Source organism: Piliocolobus tephrosceles, chromosome 15 (assembly GCF_002776525.5).
Source record: "Piliocolobus tephrosceles isolate RC106 chromosome 15, ASM277652v3, whole genome shotgun sequence".
Lineage (NCBI taxonomy): Eukaryota > Metazoa > Chordata > Mammalia > Primates > Cercopithecidae > Piliocolobus > Piliocolobus tephrosceles.
The window spans coordinates 90,867,627-90,888,329 of NC_045448.1; the positions used below are offsets into that span (position 1 = coordinate 90,867,627).

General features: G+C 40.9%; 1 protein-coding gene and 1 long non-coding RNA gene across 3 annotated transcripts in view; one reads left to right on the plus strand and one right to left on the minus strand.

Moving 5' to 3' along the window:
- Positions 1 to 20,703, plus strand: part of LOC111528198 — a 39,868-nt gene that overhangs the window by 10,527 nt on the left and 8,638 nt on the right. The window lies entirely within an intron of this gene.
- The window catches only part of EIF2AK3 (eukaryotic translation initiation factor 2 alpha kinase 3), a 75,225-nt gene continuing 63,099 nt past the window's right edge, over positions 8,578 to 20,703 (minus strand). Inside the window, exons 15-17 of one of the 2 annotated variants that reach the window (XM_023194881.2) lie at positions 14,269 to 14,370; positions 10,797 to 10,859; positions 8,578 to 9,772 (exon numbers count right to left, since the gene is read on the minus strand). In XM_023194881.2, the coding sequence (XP_023050649.1) occupies positions 9,572 to 9,772; positions 10,797 to 10,859; positions 14,269 to 14,370 (366 nt within the window). In that variant the 3' untranslated portion in view covers positions 8,578 to 9,571. The remainder of the gene's footprint in view (positions 9,773 to 10,796; positions 10,860 to 14,268; positions 14,371 to 20,703) is intronic. The other variant, XM_023194882.3, reaches the window with a different exon arrangement.

Consider the following 20,703-nt stretch of genomic DNA (forward strand, 5'->3'; position numbering starts at 1 on the left):
GGCCTTGCAAGAAATGTGCACTACTGCAGGTAAACAGCCCTTATACTTGGAAAAGGGGCCTGTGGGTCCTGGTGATGCCAGAGTGCAGTGATTATGGCGAAGCTGCCTGAGGGTCATGATTACTGGAATTGGATAGAGCTGATTGGACCTCCAGGCTAGTATTTTCCAGCAACCCTGTAATAGTGGGTCAATCACATTTAAAAAACCCTTAACTCTTTTACTTGCCTTTCCCATAAGATTAACATTTACCTGTGTGATTACTTTTAAAGAATAGATTCCCAAAGTGGAATTTTCAAGACAAATTATCTTTTGAATTTAGATAGATACTGACAAAAAAAAAAAAAAAAGTCATAAAGATACATTTCTAACAACAGTCTAAGAGAGAATTCTTTCATCACACTTTTGCTTACACACATAAATCTTTTAAATGTTTTCCATGTGATTGCAGAAAAATGGGATCCACTGTTGGTTTGGTTTCGTTTGTATTTCTTTCTTTACTTTTTTTTTTTTTTTTTTTTTTTAACGGAGTCTTGCTCTGTAGCCCAAGCTGGAGTGCAGTGGCAAATGATCTCGGCTCACTGCAACCTCTTCCTCCTGGGTTCAAGCGATTCTCCTGCCTCAGCCTCCCGAGTAGCTGGGACTACAGGTGCGAGCCACCATGCCCAGCCAATTTTTGTATTTTTAGTAGAGACGGGGTTTCACCATGTTGGCCAGGATGGTCTCGATCTCTTGACCTCATGATCTGCCCGCCTTGGCCTCCTAAAGTGCTGGGATTACAGGCGTGAGCCACCATGCCCGGCCTGTATTTCTGATGAGTAGCTAAATTGAGTTATTTTCTTTTTTTTTTTTTTTTTAACTACTTACAATTCACCTAGGATTTGCCTGATTATACCCATTGCATGGAAATCCTTTGATTCAGTAAGCCTCAGTTTCCTCCTCCATAAAATGGGGGCCATAATATCTCCCAAGGTTATTGAAGGTATTCTATGAGATACCACGAATATAAACTGCCTAGTATAGGATATGGTATGCAGCAGGTCTTCCAGAAACGCTGGTTTTGAAACTTACCCAGGAGCCACCCTCTGGCTGCCCAGCAGGTCTGCGCCCCGACGAATCCATTAGTCCCGAGGGCGGAGTGAGTGGTAATTAACCTAGGAGAGCGACGGACTCCTCCCGCCCCTCCTCCTCCTCCTTCACCAGCATCTCCCGCAAGCCACACCTCCATCGCCGGTGGTTCTCATGCCCAGCCCACCCTCCCGCATCTGTCACAAGAAGATCAGTCACCGCACTGGACTGACTCGGTGACACTCAGTCCCCCACCCTCCATCCCAAGGCCCTTGCCCGGGAACGCAGAGCGCCGCGGGCCCGCGGAGCTCCCACTTTGCCTCAGCGTCTGTTGTCACCACTTAGCCACCCGGAACTCTTCTTCCTCCTGGGCCAGGTCTTTGTACCGACAGTTCCTGCCGCCGCTCCCAGCTGCGCCCGAGCCAGAGTCCCTGCCCCAGTACCAGAATACAGACGGCATCCTCCTATCTTTCATCTCCAAACCCTCCGGCCGCGCTGCGCCCCGGCTCCCCGCTGATTCCTATAGACCAGCAGCTAGGGTCAAACGCCTGGGAGAAAGGAGGCATTCCCAGCCCTCTTCCACCCCCTGGGCAGCCCAAAACCCCTATACAACAAAGGCGTTTCTTGATTACTTGAATAATAACCATAAACACGTTGTCCTCACCGGATCAAATGCCAGCCTCTAAGTCCTTGTCATAGGCATAGTCAATGTCCACATTTAAACATAAACATTATAAAGTTTTTATATGCTGCGTGTTTTACCAAAGATTTTTTTCTGTACCTTTCTCCCCCATCATATAATCATAAGAAATATAAATCACACATATTTGTATGACCCTTTAACTCTTAGTTGTTTCTTAGTCCTCAGAATAACCCTACCACAGGACTGTGCCCATTTTAGAACTGAGAGAACTGAAGTTGTGATTTCATTTTTGTTTCCGTTTATTGAATTCTATTTACCAGGTTCTACACTAAATTTTTTTTTTTTTTGAAACGGAGTCTCTCTCTGTTGCCCAACCTGGAGTGTAGTGGCATGATCTCAGCTCACTGCAAGCTCTGCCTCCCCGGTTCAGGCCATTCTCCTGCCTCAGCCTCCCGAGTAGCTGGGACTACAGGCGCCCGCCACAATGCTCAGCTAATTTTTTGTATTTTTAGTAGAGACGGGATTTCACCGTGTTAGGATGGTCTCCATCTCCTGACCTCGTGATCCGCCGGTCTCGGCCTCCCAAAGGGATTACAGGCATGAGCCACCATGCCCGGCCTCTACACTAAATATTATATATTATATTGCTTAATCTTCAAAATGTGCTGTTTGCAGTGAGGAAACAGATTGGAAAGCTGAAGGAAAATTGTAAACAAGGAAGAAGTAATGCAGCCAGTCCTAATTCCAAAGCCCAGCACTGACTTGTCACCTGTTGCTCCCCTAAAATGCTCTCTGAATTGGGGGTTATTCAGAAAAGTGGGGATTGTTATACTAACAAGGGCAATGCAATGATAACTGTATTATCACAAGCTTCCTGTTAGGCTGCTGTAGTTATTTTAATTATTGGTTTTTGGTTTTTTGTTTTGTGTTTTTTTTTTTTTTTACACATAAAACAGTAATGAAAATATCTGCTTTGCAGAGATCCTATTAGAGTTAAATGAGACTATGTCAAATAAACTATAAAGCAGAATACAAATATGAGATCAACTAAGATATTGTAAATGCTGGCCAGGTGTGGTGGCTCACGCCTGTAATCCTGGCACTTCGGGAGGCTGAGGCAGGTGGATCACTTGAGGCCAGGAGTTTGAGACCAGCCAGCCTGGCCCACATGGTGAAACCCTGTCTCTACTAAAAATACAAAAAGTTAGCCAGGTGTGGTGGCTCATGATTGTAAGCCCAGCTCCTTGGAAGGCTGAGGCAGGAGAATCACTTGAACCCGGGAGGCAGAGGTTGCAGTGAGCCGAGATCACACCACTGCACTCTAGCCCAGCCTGGGTGACCAGAGTGAAACATCATCTCGAAAAAAAAAAATAATAATAATACATATATAGAGAGAGTAAATGTTGTTTATTAGTGTCCTTTTTCTTAATTTTAAAATTTAACTTATTAATCACATTGGATTAAAGTATTATCTGCATTGGAAAGAACTCAAACAATGCTGAGATGCATATTGAAGTTAATAATCTTCTCCACCCTCCCCAGCTCTACCTTTGTAAGGTAACTAGTGTAGCATTTGGTGAGAATCCTTCCAAAACTTCCTCTATGCCCATGAAAAATTCCATTTAAACAGACATAGAAACTCTTTTACTTGGTTGCAATCGTACTATTCATACTTCTCTGCAACTTGCATTTGTCATTTATCTGCCTAATAAACCATTTAGTAATTCCACTTGTGCTACTGACTCATTAAGTGTCTATAGTATGAATATATCATCACTTATTCATTTGGGCTTTTTTTGTTTGTTTTGTTTTGAGACGGAGTCTCGCTCTGTGGCCCAGGCTGGAGTGGAGTGGCACGATCTCGGCTTGACCAGCCCGAGCTCTTCTTCTTCCCTAGCCAGGTCTTTGTACCGACAGTTCCTGCTACCACCTCCAGGGTTCAAGTGGTTCCCCGGCCTCAGCCTCCCCAGTAGCTGGAACTATAAGTGTGCACCAGCGTGCCTGGCTAATTTTTGCATTTTTGTTTTTGTTTTTTGTAGAGACGAGGTTTCACCATGTTGGCCAGGCTGGACAGCTGTTTTCTTGAGTAAGTCATGAAAAGATCCTTTTGGAGAAAGAGCACCCTTTCTCCTTCATTACTTCTCAGTATGAAACCCTTTCACTCCCTCGGGGCAAGTTTGTGACCTTTCTGGGTGGTGAAAATTCTCCCAGGGTCTTCCTGGGAGGCAGTAGAGCTGTATGCCAGCAAATTCTATACTGTTTCCTCTCCTCTTCCTACTCACGTTCTTGCTGCTAGCAAGAGAGGAGCTGGTCCCAAAGTGGCTGCCATCATTTATGACAGTGTTCTCTGGGTACTCTAAAAGCTAACTAACATTTGAGAAAGCAGCAGGTTCTTCCCAAAGAGCCAGTCACTATAGTACGCCCTGAAGTCCTTCAAAACCCAACATTACAGAGCATTGATAGAAGACCCTCCTCGGTTGTTGGGAGCTAGCACGTGGTCAGCTGCTGGACAAAGAAGGGATGGCTTTCAGCTTCCACTGCCCTGGCTCAGGCCCTCTAACCTCTTGCTGGATAAAGGCTAACAGCCCCTGTCTGGTTTCATCTCCAACTCTTTCTCCCTCTTGTCAACTGTCTTCCTCAGCCACCATAGTGATCTTGTGATTTAAAAAAAAAAAAAAAATTTAGAGATTGGGATCTCACTATGGTGCCCAGTCTAGTCTTGAACTCCTTGGCTTAAGCAGTCCTCCTGCCTTGACCTCCCAATGTGTTGGGATTATAGGAGTAAGCCTCTGTGTCCAGCCTATAGTGATCTTAAAATCTCTCATCATGTCCTTCCTCAGTTCAGTAACTTTCTACAGCTTCTAATTTTCTAATAATACCTTAACTGCTTATCAACAAAGTCCTGGAATACTCATCCATCATCTTCAAAAAGGGATATCTGTCATTTCTTCTGTCCCCAAACTGCACCCTCCTCTGGATTCTATAAAAGCATCCACACCAGAAACTCAGGAGCCGTCTTCTCCTTCACCTGTATTTAGTGAATTCCAGTGTCCTGGCCTTTCCGACTCAAAAATAATTTTTAAGTTGGTCTACTTCTCCCCACCCCACCTTTGAGAGCTTTCTTTTTTACTCCTGCCCTCCCTCCGTTCCTTTGCATGGGGTGTTCTCTGTGTTCCCTCTCCCTTCCCCAACCTTTTCTTAGTCCCCCAGATCATGAAGAAGAATCAGAAAAGAAAGCTACTCAGCTGCTCCAAAGAGGGAGGCACCGAGTAAGGGATTAGGGATTAGGGATACTAAGAGTTGTTAGGAGTAGAGTTGCTGGAAGTAGCCAGGTACATACTGTTCCTGCATTTGTTTTTTGTTTGTTTATTTTGAGACAAAGTCTCACTCTGTAGTCCAGGCTGGAGTGCAGTGGCACAATCATGGTTCACTGTAGCCTCAACCTCCCAGGTTCTGGTGATCCTTCCACTTCAGCCTCCCAGGCAGCTGGGACTCTAAGTATGTGCCACCATGCCTGGCTATTTTCTATTCTATTTTCTAATTTTTTTTTCGTAGAGACGGGATTTTGCCATGTTGCCCAGACTGGTCTCAAACTCCTGGGCTTAAGTGATCCTCCCACTTCAGACTCCCAAAGTGCTGGGATTATAGATGTGACCCACCGCACCTAGCCTATTTGTTGTTTTAAGTCATTGTCCACATGAGAAATTTAAAAGCAGTTCACGGCATGTGGGACTTCGTATAGTTGAATTTTGCAATATCTGCCATATTTAGATTATGTTGACATGCTTGTTCTCATGACGTGTTGAACGTATGAGGGGAGGGAGGAATACCTTTACAGGTGGAAGAATGTTCTTTATCTCAGTCCTCAACTGTCTACTACAGTCACGTGCCACAGAACAATGTTTTAGTCAGTGAGGGAACACATATACAACAGTGGTCCCATAAGATTATAATACTGGCGGTGGGCACGGTGGCTCACGCCTCTAATCCCAGCACTTTGGGAGGCCGAGGCGGGTGTATCACCTGAGGTCAGGAGTTCGAGGCCAGCCTGACCAACATGATGAAACCCTGTCTCTACTAAAAATACAAAATTTAGCTGAGCCTGGTGGCAGGCTCCTGTAATCCCTGCTATTCCAGAGGCTGAGGCACGAGAATTGCTTGAACCTAGGAAGAAGAGGTTACAGTGAGCTGAGGTCGCACCACTGTACTCCAGCCTGGGTGATAGAGTGAGACTCCGTCTCAAAAAAAAAAAAAAAAACTTTTGAATACTGTATTTTTACTGTCCCTTTTCTATGTTTAGACACACAAATACTTACCGTTTTGTTACCATGGCCTACAGTATTCAGTAGACATCATGCTGCCCAGGTGTGCAGCAATAGCTTGCACCTTACAGCCCAGGTGTGCAGTAGGCTGTGCCGTCTAGGTTTGTGTAAGTACACTTTGTGATGTTTGCAGGACGAAATCACCTAACAATGCATTTCTCAGATCTTTAAGCAACGCATGACTGTACTTGGGGAAAACGATGAAAATGAGCCACCTGGTGACAGCTACTGTAGTTGCAGGGATAGGCTCTCCAGGGGGAAGTCTCACGAGGCAGTGCTTTGACAGTCTAGTTATGGGGGATCATAGCTGTTCCCAGCAGTGAGCCAAAGAACATCCAGAGTCCCCGCTTAGCCCTTGACTTCTCCACTATGGCTAGTGGTTAGACTGGGAGCTTATTCTGTCTCCACTCGCTCAGAGAAAAATGGCACAGAAATAAAATAGCTTTTGTTGTAAATGCATCCAGAGAAAGATATCAGTAAGAAAACCCCCCACACCATCCTAACATCATAAAAATCTGCTTTTCTGTCTAATCCTGGGAGGCAAACAGCAGACTAAGTAACTAGTTTTCAAAATTTCTCATGGGCTTCCTATCCCTGGACCAGCTCTCAGGCTAGTCCTACTGCCTCCCTGAAGGGTGAATCAGGAGAGCCCTGTGCTCTTTCCTGGCAGGAGAATCGCTTGAACCCAGGAGGTGGAGGTTGCAGTGAGCTGAAATGGTGCCACTGCACTCCAGCCTGGGCAACAAAGGGAGACTCTGTCTCAAACAAAACAAAACACAACACTTCCGGGATTTGATGCTTTCATGTTTTTAGCATCAGGATTCTTTTTTGAGACAGGGTCACACTCTCTCGCCCAGACTGGAGTGCAGTGGTGCAACCATAGCTCACTGCAACCTCTGCCTGTTGGGCTCATGCGATTCTCCCACCTCAGCTCCCAGAGGAGTAGCCGGGACTCCAGGCATGCACCACAACACCTGGCTAACTTTTGTATCTTTTGTAGAGATGGGGTCCTGCTATGTTGCCCAGGCTGGTATCAAACTCCGGAGCTCAAGCAAGTCACCTGCCTTGGCTTCCCAAAATGCTGGGATTACAGGTGTGAGCCACTGCACCCAGCCAGTATCAGGATTTTTAAGCCATCTTTCCTACTTCACTTTTGCCAAAATTTTATTGTAGTGGGGGTTATATCTAGGTTCCTCAAATTCAATTCTGCAAATATGTAATCAAGTACCAGGCTTTATGCTGGATGTTGCTGGACTACAAGAAGGTGTCCCCTTACTTTCTGAGATCTTAGAAACGAACAAGGGGGAAGCTAATCTTCATCAGAGTTGCTGGCTCCTCTGCAGCCTGATAATAAGTATTATCAAATACAATGTGCTAAAAGCAGAGGCAAGGGTGGGGAATGGGAAGATGCCAGAAAAACAACAGAACTTAAAGAGTGCAGTGGGGTTTGGAGTCAGTAGAAAGGGCTGTGGGTGAGAACACAGGGGTCTCCATTCTAACTACTGTTATGGACTTAAGTGTTGCTAGCCCAGTCTCTTAACTTCCCCAACCCCATGCCCGCTTTCCTGCTGGTGGTCAGCAAAAGCAGACTCAGGGTAAAAATGAAAGAAAACCTGATTACATCATGTAAGAATTTACAAATCCCTAGACAGCTTGGTGCAAGGGAATAGACAAAACACTGACTAGGAATCTCAATACCTAGGTTTTGATCCCGGTTCTGCTCTTGCTGTCTTTGTGGCCTTGGACAAATCACAGCACCTTTCTGGACCTGGGTTTGACCGTAAGTAGAGTGGTAATAGTAGTGTCTACCATGGCTAGCTCCTAGGGGAGTCCTGGGGGTCAAAGGATCTTTGGGGGACTGAGTGCGGTATGCTGCCAAAAGCACACCCCTGGCTGGGTAAAGAGGAAGAGAGAAAAGGAATAGCAACTAAGGCAGGCGGACCAAGAGATGAAGACGACGGGGGTGAGCTGGCCGGGAACCAAGCAGAAGCTGGAGAAGTCTTTTGAGCAGCACTGCTGCAAGTGAGTCTGGATAGACAGTCAGCCACAAAGATCTGGGAAGTGTTTTTCCAGCTGACACGTTGCTCATAACCTTGTGTGGCAGACATTGTTTGTTTGTAAGATGGAGATGCTATGCATTTTGACCTTTCTAGGTTGTGTCTAGCTGGTTCATGCCCTGTCAGCCCTGCATGCCACATGCCTCCATGTGGCACATGTCAGATGCACCTCGGTATCAATACAACTAGCATCACCACAGCCCTTTTCTCTGAGAGCTCTCCCTTTAGGGGATAGTCCTCTCTATATTCCCAGTCCTTGGCACAGGGTAGGCACTGAGCAAAAATGTCTGTCAGTTATGGATCTTGTGAATTTTGAAAGGGCCCGCCAAGTCTTTGGGAAATGATGAAAAAGATACCTGTCTGAAATGGGTTAGGAAGAAGTTTTCTTGAGGATAGGTTTATGACTCTTTCTAGATCTATGATCCCATTTTATAAATCTGAAAATCTACCATTTTAGGACTAACTCCTCAAAATAAGAGTTAACCATACGTAATTTAAAAAAAGTTTTATTAAATCATTTAGACTTGAAAGAAGTCACAATAGTTAACACACTTAAGTGTGTTCTGTACACCACCAACCCAAATGGATTGATTTCAGAATTTTTATAAATAAAACATAAACATATTTACAGTGAAAAATAAAAACATGTTAGCAAGTTAATGATTAAGCTGTTACCTATAATCAGTTTTGGGGAAGTACCAACCTACAGTATTACATATAAGACACTTAAGATTTCATTAGGCTTAAAAAATCCATAGTTGAAGAAGTTAGTTGTAATAGATATGATCCATTTCTTACTACAGCTTTTTTCTTCCCAAAACTAGACTTTTCAACCAATTTACATAAAAAGCTTCATTTTCCCTTTATTGGAGGTAAAAGTACAAAAAGGTCTAACCCCACCCTAGAACCATCTAAAGAATAAAGCTATTGAATGCTACAAATAGGACTATAAAACTATGGACGTACACCGTTATTCAGTTTGTGCTACTTGTCCTCCAAAATAGTGCAGATTCCTAATTTACCCACCAGGCACAAAAGTGGAGTCAGCTTTTTCTGGAAATCAGTTTCAAAATCATCATATCTCTAGAAAGCATATTTCTAGAACAACACAGTTACCACATAGAGGGACTTTCCTTCTTCTGTATTATAAAAATATTTCCATTTTAGCTTTCACTATATATATTTTAGGGATTGCTGCTACCTCCTTAGGCAAACGATGAGGGCTATAAATCTTGGCCAGCAGCCAGTTTCAAGAGACTAACAAAGAACAAAGACAGCCCTTTCTTTATGTATAGCAAAACTCAAGAGTTGGCTCAAATTAGGTTATGCCCCCCAAATCCAGCTTAAATTTGATATAAAAAAAGTAGTCCACAAGAAAATTGAGCAAATAACAAACTTTTCAAGTCTGCAATTTTGGACAGGCATGTTCTAAGAAGTAGGCTACTATCTGTGTCACCTATTAGGGTTGCTAGCACAACTTAAGGCTAATTGCTTGGCAAAGGGCTATGGGAGTTGTTGGACTGTCTTGAATGTTTTGTTCCCGATGAACTCAAGGAGCGAGACCTCTGTCTGAGCACTGTTTTTCCTGGAAAGTCCAAGTCTTCAAACACAGCATTTTCAATGATGTTTGTAGCTTCAGGTCGTTCCATGGGGGATGGAGACAGCATGTCTTGAACCATCATATACTGAAACATAAAAATTGTTTTGTGATAAAATGGCCAGGTTTGATCACTGTACAGTTTTTAAAATCAGTGTTGGCAAAATTTTTCTGTATATATTTTAAGTTTTTGAGCCATATTCGAGTTTTCAAGTCTCTGATAACAACTACTCAGCTCTGCTATCGATGAACAAAAGCAGCCAGAGACAAGTTGTAAATTAATGGACATGGCTGTGTTCCAATAAAACTTTATTATAAAAATAGGTGGTAGGCTGGATTTGGCCTGTGGGCACTAGTTTGCCAACCCTCATTCCAAAAAAGCATGGACAATTTTTGGGTAATTTGATTTTCTAACATATTATAAAGGATTATTTAATCACATCCTTGAAACATAGATATAATCTGAGTTTTAAAAATCTTACAATTGCATGTAAATCTACAATTATCTCAATAAAAATCTTAATTAGAAAAAATTATGGCAGAGATCAGCAACCAACACCTTTTCTTGGTTTCTGAAAATCTCTTTGAGGAAACCAAGACTCTAACATGTACTCTTATGAGCCACCCTGGGAACAGATCCATCAAGTTTGCAAAATACATGATGACAATTTTTAGTAAAACATATTTAAGTATTAACATATTTTAGTAAAACATATTTAAGTATATATAGGTATTAATATATAGTTACAAAGTCCATTTTTTTATGCAACCCTTCATTATACTTATGATATTGAAAGATAAATTTTGACTTTTTCCAATGTGAAAATGAACACATACTAACTCCAACTTAATTATTTAAGGAAATGCAAGATTTATCAATATATACATTTCACAGGTGCTACAGTGTGGAACACTGGACATTGGGCTGAAGGAGCCAGGCTTCAGTTCCAGTGTTTGGTTTTAAAATTTTTTGTGCTCTTGGGAGCAGGTCTCTTTCCTCTCTAGACTTTTGGCTTCCTCATCTGTAATATAGGGAAACTGAGTGGCTGCTAAGGACCCCTTAAGTTCTAAAGATGATTCTAAAGAAGATAAAAGATGAGAACTACACATACCTCACAAGGATATTTCTGAGTAAATAATGGTGGAAATTTGAGATTTCTTACATCAGTTAAGGTCTAAAAAGAAAAAAAGTATCACTTATTAAGTTGACTTTGACAAAAAACATGAAAATATTTTTTGATACTCTAACAAAATGACTAAGAGGCTGTATATTTCTCAAGTGGAAAATTTATCAATAGCTTTTCCTGATTTAATATGTTTCCTGAGCACAGATGTACATTCCATCAAATATCCTCAACATATAGGAGAAATATATATGTATATACAGTTGGTCTTCCACATCTACAGATTCCACATCCAAGGATTCAACCAACCATGGAATGAAAATATTTTAAAAATGTAAAAATAGATGCTTGCATCTGTACTGGACAGATACAGATTTTTTTTTGGTCATTATTACCTCAGTAATATAGTATAACACTTATTTACATGGAATTTACATTATGTTAGGTACTGTAATTTATAGAAGATTTAAAATACACAGAATATATGTAGGTTCTATGCAAATATTACACCATTTTATATAAGGGACTTGAGCACCTGCAGATTTGGTATCCATAGGGAGTCCTGGAACCAATCCCCTGTGGATACCAAGATGGCTGTGTGTGTGTGTGTGTGTGTGTGTGTGTGTGGAGGGAAGGATAAGGGGGAGAGAGAGAGAGAGAGAAGGAGAGGGAGAGGCAGAGGGAGAGGGAGAGGGAGGGAGGGGGAGAGAGAGATAAAGAGAAAGGGCCATATTAAAGCACAAAGAAAATGCTGGAAATTTGTTTCTATGGAGTGGCCTATTATGAATATTTCATAAAAAGTAAATCATACAAAAGTGGACTTGTGTGTCTGGCTTTTTCACTCAGCGTGGTCTCAAGATTCATCTACGTTGTGGCACATATTAGCATTTCCTTCCTACAATGGCTGAATACTTTTCATTGTATAAAATACCACACTTTGTTTTTCCATTCATCAGTTGATGAGCATTTGGGTGGTTTCTACTTTTGGATATTAGAAATAATGCTCACATGAACAGCTGTATACAAGTTTTTGTCTATGTTTTCATTTCCCTTGAGTATATACCTAGGAGCAGAATTACTGGATCCTATAGTAATTCTATGTTTAACTGTTTAAAGAACTGCGAGACTGTTTTTCAAAGCAGCTGCACCATTTTACATTCCACCAGCAAGGCATGAGGGTTCCAATTTCTCCACATCCTATCCAACACTTGCTATTTTCTTTGCTTTTTTTTTTTTTTATTACAGATACTCTAGATTGTGCTGAAGTGGTATCTCTTTGTGGTTTTGATTCGCATTTCCCTAGTGCCTAATGATGTTGAGCATCTTTTCACATGCTTATTGGCCATTTGTTTATCCTCTTTGGAGAAAGGTCTATTGCTTTGCCCCTTTTAAAAATGAGTTATCTTTTTGTTGAGTTGGAATAGTTCTTTATATATTCTGAATTCTAGATACTTTTCAGATATAGGATTTACAAATATTTTCTCCCATTCTGTGAGCTGCCTTTTCACTTTCTATTTTATTTAATTAATTTATTTAGAGATAGGGTCTCACGTTGCCCAGGCTATTTGCAGGCATAATCATAGCTTACTGTAGCCATGAACTCCTGGTCTCAAGGAATTCCTCTTGCCTCAAGCTTCCCACATAGCTGGGACTACAGGCACGTGCTACCGCGTCCACCTTGTCTTTTCACTGTCTTGATAGAGTTCTCTGAGGCATTTATAACTATATACATTTTGATGCCCTCTGATTCTTGATCCTTTACTTAGGTTAGACCTGTTTTATTTTTCTTTCTGGAAGCTTTTGGGGTCTTTATTTCTGGTGTTCTGAAATTTAGTTATTTTGACTGTTTTTTTCTTTTTTCTTTTTTTCCATTTATTATACAGAACATTTGGTAGGTCCTTTCAGTCAGAAGGTATGAGTCATTTCGCTCTATGTGAGAACTACTTCCTCTTCTACCATGGCCAGAGATCATTTAATAAGTAAGATCTAAAACTGATAAAATAAGAAACAGTGACAAGAACCTAAACTTTGAAAATACGGAGGTAGGTACCAGGGACAACAACTAGAAGAGGTGAGGGTAGCTACTTATGAAAGATAGGGAAGAATGTGACAGAGGCCCACTTTATTTATTTTCAGAGACAGGGTCTTGCTGTGTCGCCCAGTCTGGAGTGCAGTGGCACAATCATAACTTACTGTAACCACCTTGAACTCCTGGGCTCAAGTGATCTTCCTGCCTTAGCCTCCCAAGGCATGTGTTACCATGCCTTGCTAATTTTTTTATTTTTTATAGAGATGAGGTCTTACTATGTTGCCCAGGTTGGTCCTGAACTCCTGGCCTCAAGTGATCTTCCTGCTTGAGCCTCCCAAAGTGTTGGGATTAGAGGTGTGAGCCACCATGCCTGGCCCAGGGGGCTACTTTTTTAAAATTTTATTTTATTTTATTTTTTTGAGACGGAGTCTCGCTCTGTCACCCAGGCTGCTGGAGTGCAGTGGCGCCATCTCGGCTCACTGCAAGCTCCGCCTCCCGGGTTCACACCATTCTCCTGCCTCAGCCTCCCTAGTAGCTGGGACTACAGGCGCCTGCCACCACACCCGGCTAATTTTTTGCATTTTTAGTAGAGACGGGGTTTCACCGTGTTAGCCAGGATGGTCTCGATCTCTTGACTGCCTGCCTCAGCCTCCCAAAGTGCTGGGATTACAGGCGTGAGCCACTGCGCCTGGCCAGAGGGCTACTTTAAAATGACTTTCAGTCATCCCTATAATCCCAGCACTTTGGGAGGCTAAGGCAGGAGGATCACTTGCACCCAGGAGTTTGAGACCAGCCTGGGCAACATAGGCAGAGCCCGTTTCTACAAAATGAATAAAATAAAATTAGCCAGGCATGGTGGCATGTGCCTGTGGCCCCACCTACTGGGGAGACTGAGATGAGAGGATGGCTTGGGCCCAGGAGGTTGAGGCTGCAGTGAGCTGTGGTTGCACCACTGCACTCCAGCCTGAGCGACAGAGCAAGACCTTGTCTTAAAAAAAAAAAAAAAAACAAAAGACTTTCAGTACTACCTGCTTTAAAGGCTGTGGTCATGGTTTATTTTGAGAGGAAAAAAAACCTAATTGTGCATAATCTGACAGCTTTTAAATATATGAATGTATGGCCCCCATTACCTTGTGGTTCTCCTAAATATTTACTTATTACAAACTTACTGAGTGCAAAACATTGTTAAATTATGATGAATTTAAGCAAAAACTAAGAACAAACAATCCAACCAAACAAATTTTTGAAGACTGAACTTTAAATGGAAGCAAATAGTCTAGAACTCCTCCCTGTGTTACTCACATTACCTCTTTTACTTTTAGTTAACTGGTCTGCTGGTGTTAAGAACAACTAAGTCTTTAAAAAACTGTTTTGCAAATGTTTGATTATTTTCTGTTTGAACCTTTTTTGTTGAGTAGGGAGGGTACTTACCCTGACTCTCTCCATCTGAGTGCTGAATGGGTACAGCAATTCAAATAGAATCAGGCCTAAAGAAAAGATGTCCACTTTATGAGAATAGCTGTTTCCATGAATCTGAAATCCCATATAAAGAAAATTTAAAAATTAACATAGAGACAGTACAGTTGATATTACAACATTATTGAATCCCAAAGTTTACTTGTTTCTTGGTTTAAATACAAGTACACGTGTAAAAATGTTAGCAAAGAGTTAATCTTCCAAGTCTCTTTTCTTCACTACTACACCAAGAGTAATTAAACTACTCAGCATTACAGAAGGAAAGCCCAGGTACAGCTCTGAGATATGCATCAGTAAAACAGGCCTCTCGGAAACCTGGAGACTTGCCATGCTAAAAAAGTTTGTGGGAGCCAGCAAGATCTGCCTGACTACCCCTGAGGTGAGGTTTTTCAAAGGGAACGCTATCTAAAGCAAATCTCTCATTTCTAATCATCTTAGTTCCAACCCATTTTTATGAGAAAATCTTCATTACTCCAAACCACTAATCAACTGTAGTTAGCCTTCATTAGGGCACTTAATTATGGATACTTTGCATTCTTGGTTGTATTTTTCATGTGTATATTTCTTATTCTTCACAACTAGATTATCAAGTCCTGGAGGAAGGGAAATGCTTCTTTTGTGTTGCTATCGTCCAGCACTGGGGCTAAGTATAGAGAGGGCCCTCAGTAAATACTTAGTTGTTAAAATGAACAAATGAATTACAACAGAACTACTCGATTAAATAAAGCATTATTTAAATTAAAATTGACCTTTTGGTGACTCAGAAGAACCCCTTTATTTGTGAAAATTTCTTTAGGGATATAACTTGACATTTGAGAAACAGCCAAAGAAGGGAACTTTGGAAATGCTCCATACCAGTACTTCTTAATTCAGGAGTAGAGCTGGTCGCGGGGCAGTTGCCAGGGTTTATGATCCCTCCACAATTTCCCCTCTAAACTGTACTTGGCATCTCTCTCCCTGGCCTTCTGCGCAGCCTGCCTGCCTCTGTGCTTACAGAACAGCAGATGGAAAGCTTCAGTGACCACATCAGTGGCATCACCCTCTTCCCTTCCAGGAGACTGTAGCAATCTGAACCCTGTCTCACTTCTTACCCCTGGGGTTTTGAAAGTGTCAAAAAAAAATGTGCAAAAACAAATCGTATAGGGGAACTGAAAAGGACACCCTCACACACTATTTAGAGAATATAAACAAACACAAACTTATAAGAAGCAACTTGGCAATAAATGTTTACTCCTGCTTAATGATCCCATCTAATTTTACCCACCCTAGGGCGGATGGAAATGTGTACAGACATTTGGGTACCGGGACAGTGACCCAAGTGATATTCCTAACAGCAAAATTTACAAGGAATTAAAATGTCCCAAATGAATGTTGAACACTATGCAGCTGGAAATATTTTCTAAGAATATTTAATAATATGGGAAATGCTCACATTTTAATATTGTATCCAAAATGTTAGTGTAGAATTCCAATTTTATTTTCTAAAGTAAGGTATAAATATATATATATATATATATATACACACACACAAAATACACACACAGAGAGAGAGAGAGAGAGAGAAAAGGAAGTAACTGCTGTTAATATCTTAGAGATATTTTTGGTAAGTGATTTTTACTTTTTTGTTATATGTCCCTATACTTTCCGTATTCCCTAGAGGACAGACTGATATACAATGTGTTATTAAATTTATTTATTATTTCTAACATTATTAAATATATTTAAAAAAGAAATGTAGCCTCATGAATGCATGAAAAGTTATATTTACAAAATATCTAAAAAATAAGGAATTAGGAGGTAGAATATATCCTTTGAGTTTGAATTGATTGTTTAATCACTATGCAAATCTAGAACTTAAGCTGTGTTTCTTTGTAATTACAACCAAGAACAAAGTAACCATGGGTCCTGCTCATTTATTTTAAGGATGAGAAAATTAAGAGAGTTCTAATAATAAATAATTTTAAAACAATGTTTTAATATGGCTTCTAAGGTTTGGGTAAGATTGTACAATTCATACAGCCAAACTATTTTGAGCGATGTTTTAAGGAGCACTTTATAAAGTGACAGTTTCTATATTTAAAGAGGATTAAGAAGATAATTAAGACTGTGCATTTTTAACTACCAAATTTTAACCACTATACATTGCCATACAATTTCTACAGCTATCCTAATTTTCTAGTACTTTCAACACTACCAAATATAGCTTTAGTTGTCATCAACCTCTTCCTTTCTCAAATGGCAACTCATTTCCAAGACACACACACACAGCAGCCACGAGCTACACTACAGTCAGCACAGAAGTGTGTATGGGGTGACCAGGACTACCTGGTGTTCATCTTTTCAGTAGCATTCACCTTCACTCAGAAACACTTATGAAACTATGCCACATTCTAGGTGTTGTTTCAGGTGTTAGAGTAGAAAGAGAGACAAGCTAAGTCCCTATACTGATAGTTTATATTTTACAGGGAAAGAAAAAAGAATCTCAAAGAGTTAAAAATGCTGTAAAAAGAAATCAGTGTAATGGGATGGACTCTGGCAGGGAGTGAAGGGAGAAGCATCTCTTTTAAATAGGGCTGGGTGGGAGGGGCTTCCCAAGTCATGAGCCTTCATAAATAAGCATCCAGATAGAATTCCTTTTATTTGTTTTTCACAGTATTTAAAATGTAAAAGTATTGTTTCCAGCCTCTTAAATAATAATACATTTTTAAAAACATGATTAAAAACTTTAAAAAATTTTTTTTGGAGACGTAGTTTTGCTCTTGTTGCCCAGGCTGGAGTGCAATGGCAAGATCTCGGCTTACTGCAACTTCCGCCTTCTGGGTTCCAGCAATTCTCCTGCCTCAGCCTCCCGAGTAGTTGGGATTACAGGTGCCCGCCATCACACCCAGCTAATTTTTATATTTTCAGTAGAGATGGGGTTTCACAATGTTGGCCAGGCCGGTCTCGAACTCCTGACCTTAGGTGATCTGTCCACTTTGGCCTCCCAAAGTGTTGGGATTACAGGTGTGAGCCACCACGCCCGGCCAAAGAAATCTTTTTTATTTTTATTTTTTATTTTTTAAAAGGGGTCTTACTCTGTCACCCAGGCTGGAGCACAGTGGCATGATCTTGGCTCACTGCAACCTCTGCCTCCCAGCCTCAAGTGATCCTTTCTACTTCAGTCTCTCAAGGAGCTGGGACCACAGGCATACACCACCATGCCCAGCTAATTTTTGTATTTTTTGTAGAGATGGTGTTTCACCATGTTGCCTAGGCTGGTTTTGAACTCTGAAGCTCAAGCAATCCACTTGTCCCAGAGTGCTGGGATTACAGGTATGAGCCACCATGCCCAACCAAAACGGTTTTTATTATCAATTCTGTTATATGACTGTGTAGAAAAATTGAACATACAGAAAAGTCCAAAACAGGTTAAAATTCATTAGAAGTCCCACTACTCAGAAGCAATGACTTGATATTTTATGGCTCTTCTAGTCTTTTTTCCTATAGATAGAAATATGTATTTATAGTATTTTGGTATTTCATACAGTTTTAATTTTTCCTTTCACCAGGCCTTGGCCAGATCATTTGAGCAGGATGATTCAATTACCAGAGCCAATAGATTTATTTTATTTATTTTTCTACGTAAGCCAGTTTGGATTCTTTTGGTTGCAATCAATTGACTATATATGAAAGTCCCTTATAAATAAAAATCTCTTCTGTATCCTTTCTAATTTCTAAATTTATTTGTGATTTTCCCCCCTTAAGTAGGTATCTACGCTAGAAAGGATTATCCTTATTTTAAACTGTTAGAAACAACCATGGTGATGTTATTTTACTGTTTCACCCATATGAATTCTTATGTTTGTTTTCCATCTTCCTGGCTCCTCCCTGCCTTCTACTGAGCAGAATTCTAATCACTTATACAGTAATGTGCTATGTAATGAAGGCCTGTAAAATAAATATATCTCAAAATGGAACTTTGAAAACTTCTATAGATTTCACCATTTTTCATTTCTTTCAGTTTTGAAAAAATTTTTTACATTTTCTTTTAAAGATGGGGTCTCACTATGTTGCCCAGGCTGGCCTGGAACTCCTGGGCTCAAGTGATCCTCTCACCTCACCCTCCTAAATAGCTGAGGTTATAGGCTCAAGCCACGGTGCCCAGTTTCTTTCAACATTTTCTTCATACTTCGTATGAGTATTTTTACTTCATTATTGACCTGATGGTTATTTTTTAATAATTTTTTTTTGTTTTTTTAAGTTCCGGGGTACATGGGTAGGATGTGCAGGTTTGTTACGCAGGTAAACGTGTGCCATGGTGGTTTGCTGCACTCATCAACCCACCATCTGCTGACCTGATAGTTATTTAGGAGGGTTTTAAAATTTCCAGTTGGCCAGGCACAGTGGCTCACGCCTGTAATCCCAGCACTTTGGGAGGCCAAGGCGGGAGGATTGCTTGATCCCAAAAGTTCAAGACCAGCCTAGGCAACATAGTGAGACCTCATCTCCACAAAAAATAAAAAAAATTAGCTGAGCATGGCAGTGTGGACCTGTAATCCCAGCTACTTGGAAGGCTGAGGGGGGAGGATCACTTGAGCCCAGGAGGTGGAGGCTACAGTGAGCCAAGATCACACAACTATACTCCAGCCGGGGTGACAAAGTAAGACCCTGTCTCAAAAAAATAAAATAATAAAATTTCTAGCCAGCCAAAACAGAAGCAAAAGCAAAAATAAAAACAAACAAAATTATAAACATCAATTTATTTATTTATTTATTTATTTATTTATTTATTTATTTATTTATTTATTGAGACGGAGTCTCGCTGTCACCCAGGCTGGAGTGCAGTGGCCGGATCTCAGCTCACTGCAACCTCCACCTCCCAGGTTCACGCCATTCTCCTGCCTCAGCCTCCCGAGTAGCTGGGACTATAGGCACCCACCACGTCGCCTGGCTAGTTTTTTGTATTTTTTAGTAGAGACGGGGTTTCACCGTGTTAGCCAGGATGGTCTCGATCTCCTGACCTTGTGATCCGCCCGTCTCGGCCTCCCAAAGTGCTGGGATTACAGGCTTGAGCCACCGCGCCCAGCCCCCAACATCAATTTATAAACCGCTATACCTTTCTTTTAATGTATTGTGATCATAAAAAGGCATTTACAATATCTATGATATTTCTTTGTGGCCTACAAAATGATAGTATATATAATTATAATTTATTCATCAATAAATGTTCAAATAGCAACTATATATAAAGCCTAGTATATTTTTTACCTAGCTTCCCTTTGTAACTTTTTTTTTTTTTTTTAGTTATAATCCAATCTGAAGTTTCCCTTCCGTGGGGCTATTTAAACACATCTATTTATTTGTTGTCATAACTAATATTTGGCTTTAGCACCACATGTATTTCCACATCCTTTCCCTTTGCTGCAGTTTGTGTTTGTCGTCTGTAGTGATACAGAGGTAGAAATATTGTTTTATTTTTCTTTTTTTTTTTTTTTAATTATACGTTCTAGGGTACATGTGCATAACGTGCAGGTTTGTTACATATGTATACTTGTGCCATGTTGGTGTGCTGCACCCATCAACTCGTCAGCACCCATCAATTCGTCATTTATATCAGGTATAACTCCCAATGCAATCCCTCCCCTCTCCCCCCTCCCCATGATAGGCCCTGATGTGTGATGTTCCCCTTCCCGAGTCCAAGTGAACTCATTGTTCAGTTCCCACCTATGAGTGAGAACATGCGGTGTTTGGTTTTCTGTTCTTGTGATAGTTTGCTAAGAATGATGGTTTCCAGCTGCATCCATGTCCCTACAAAGGACGCAAACTCATCCCTTTTTATGGCTGCATAGTATTCCATGGTGTATATGTGCCACATTTTCTTAATCCAGTCTGTCACAGATGGACATTTGGGTTGATTCCAGGTCTTTGCTATTGTGAATAGTGCCGCAATAAACATACATGTGCATGTGTCTTTATAGCAGCATGATTTATAATCCTTTGGGTATATACCCAGTAGTGGGATGGCTGGGTCATATGGTACATCTAGATCTAGATCCTTGAGGAATCGCCATACTGTTTTCCATAATGGTTGAACTAGTTTACAATCCCACCAAAAGTGTAAAAGTGTTCCTATTTCTCCACATCCTCTCCAGCACCTGTTGTTTCCTGACTTTTTAATGATTGCCATTCTAACTGGTGTGAGATGGTATCTCATTGTGGTTTTGATTTGTATTTCTCTGATGGCCAGTGATGATGAGCATTTTTTCATGTGTCTGTTGGCTGTATGAATGTCTTCTTTTGAGAAATGTCTGTTCATATCCTTTGCCCACTTTTTGATGGGGTTGTTTGTTTTTTTCTTGTAAATTTGTTTGAGTTCTTTGTAGATTCTGGATATTAGCCCTTTGTCAGCTG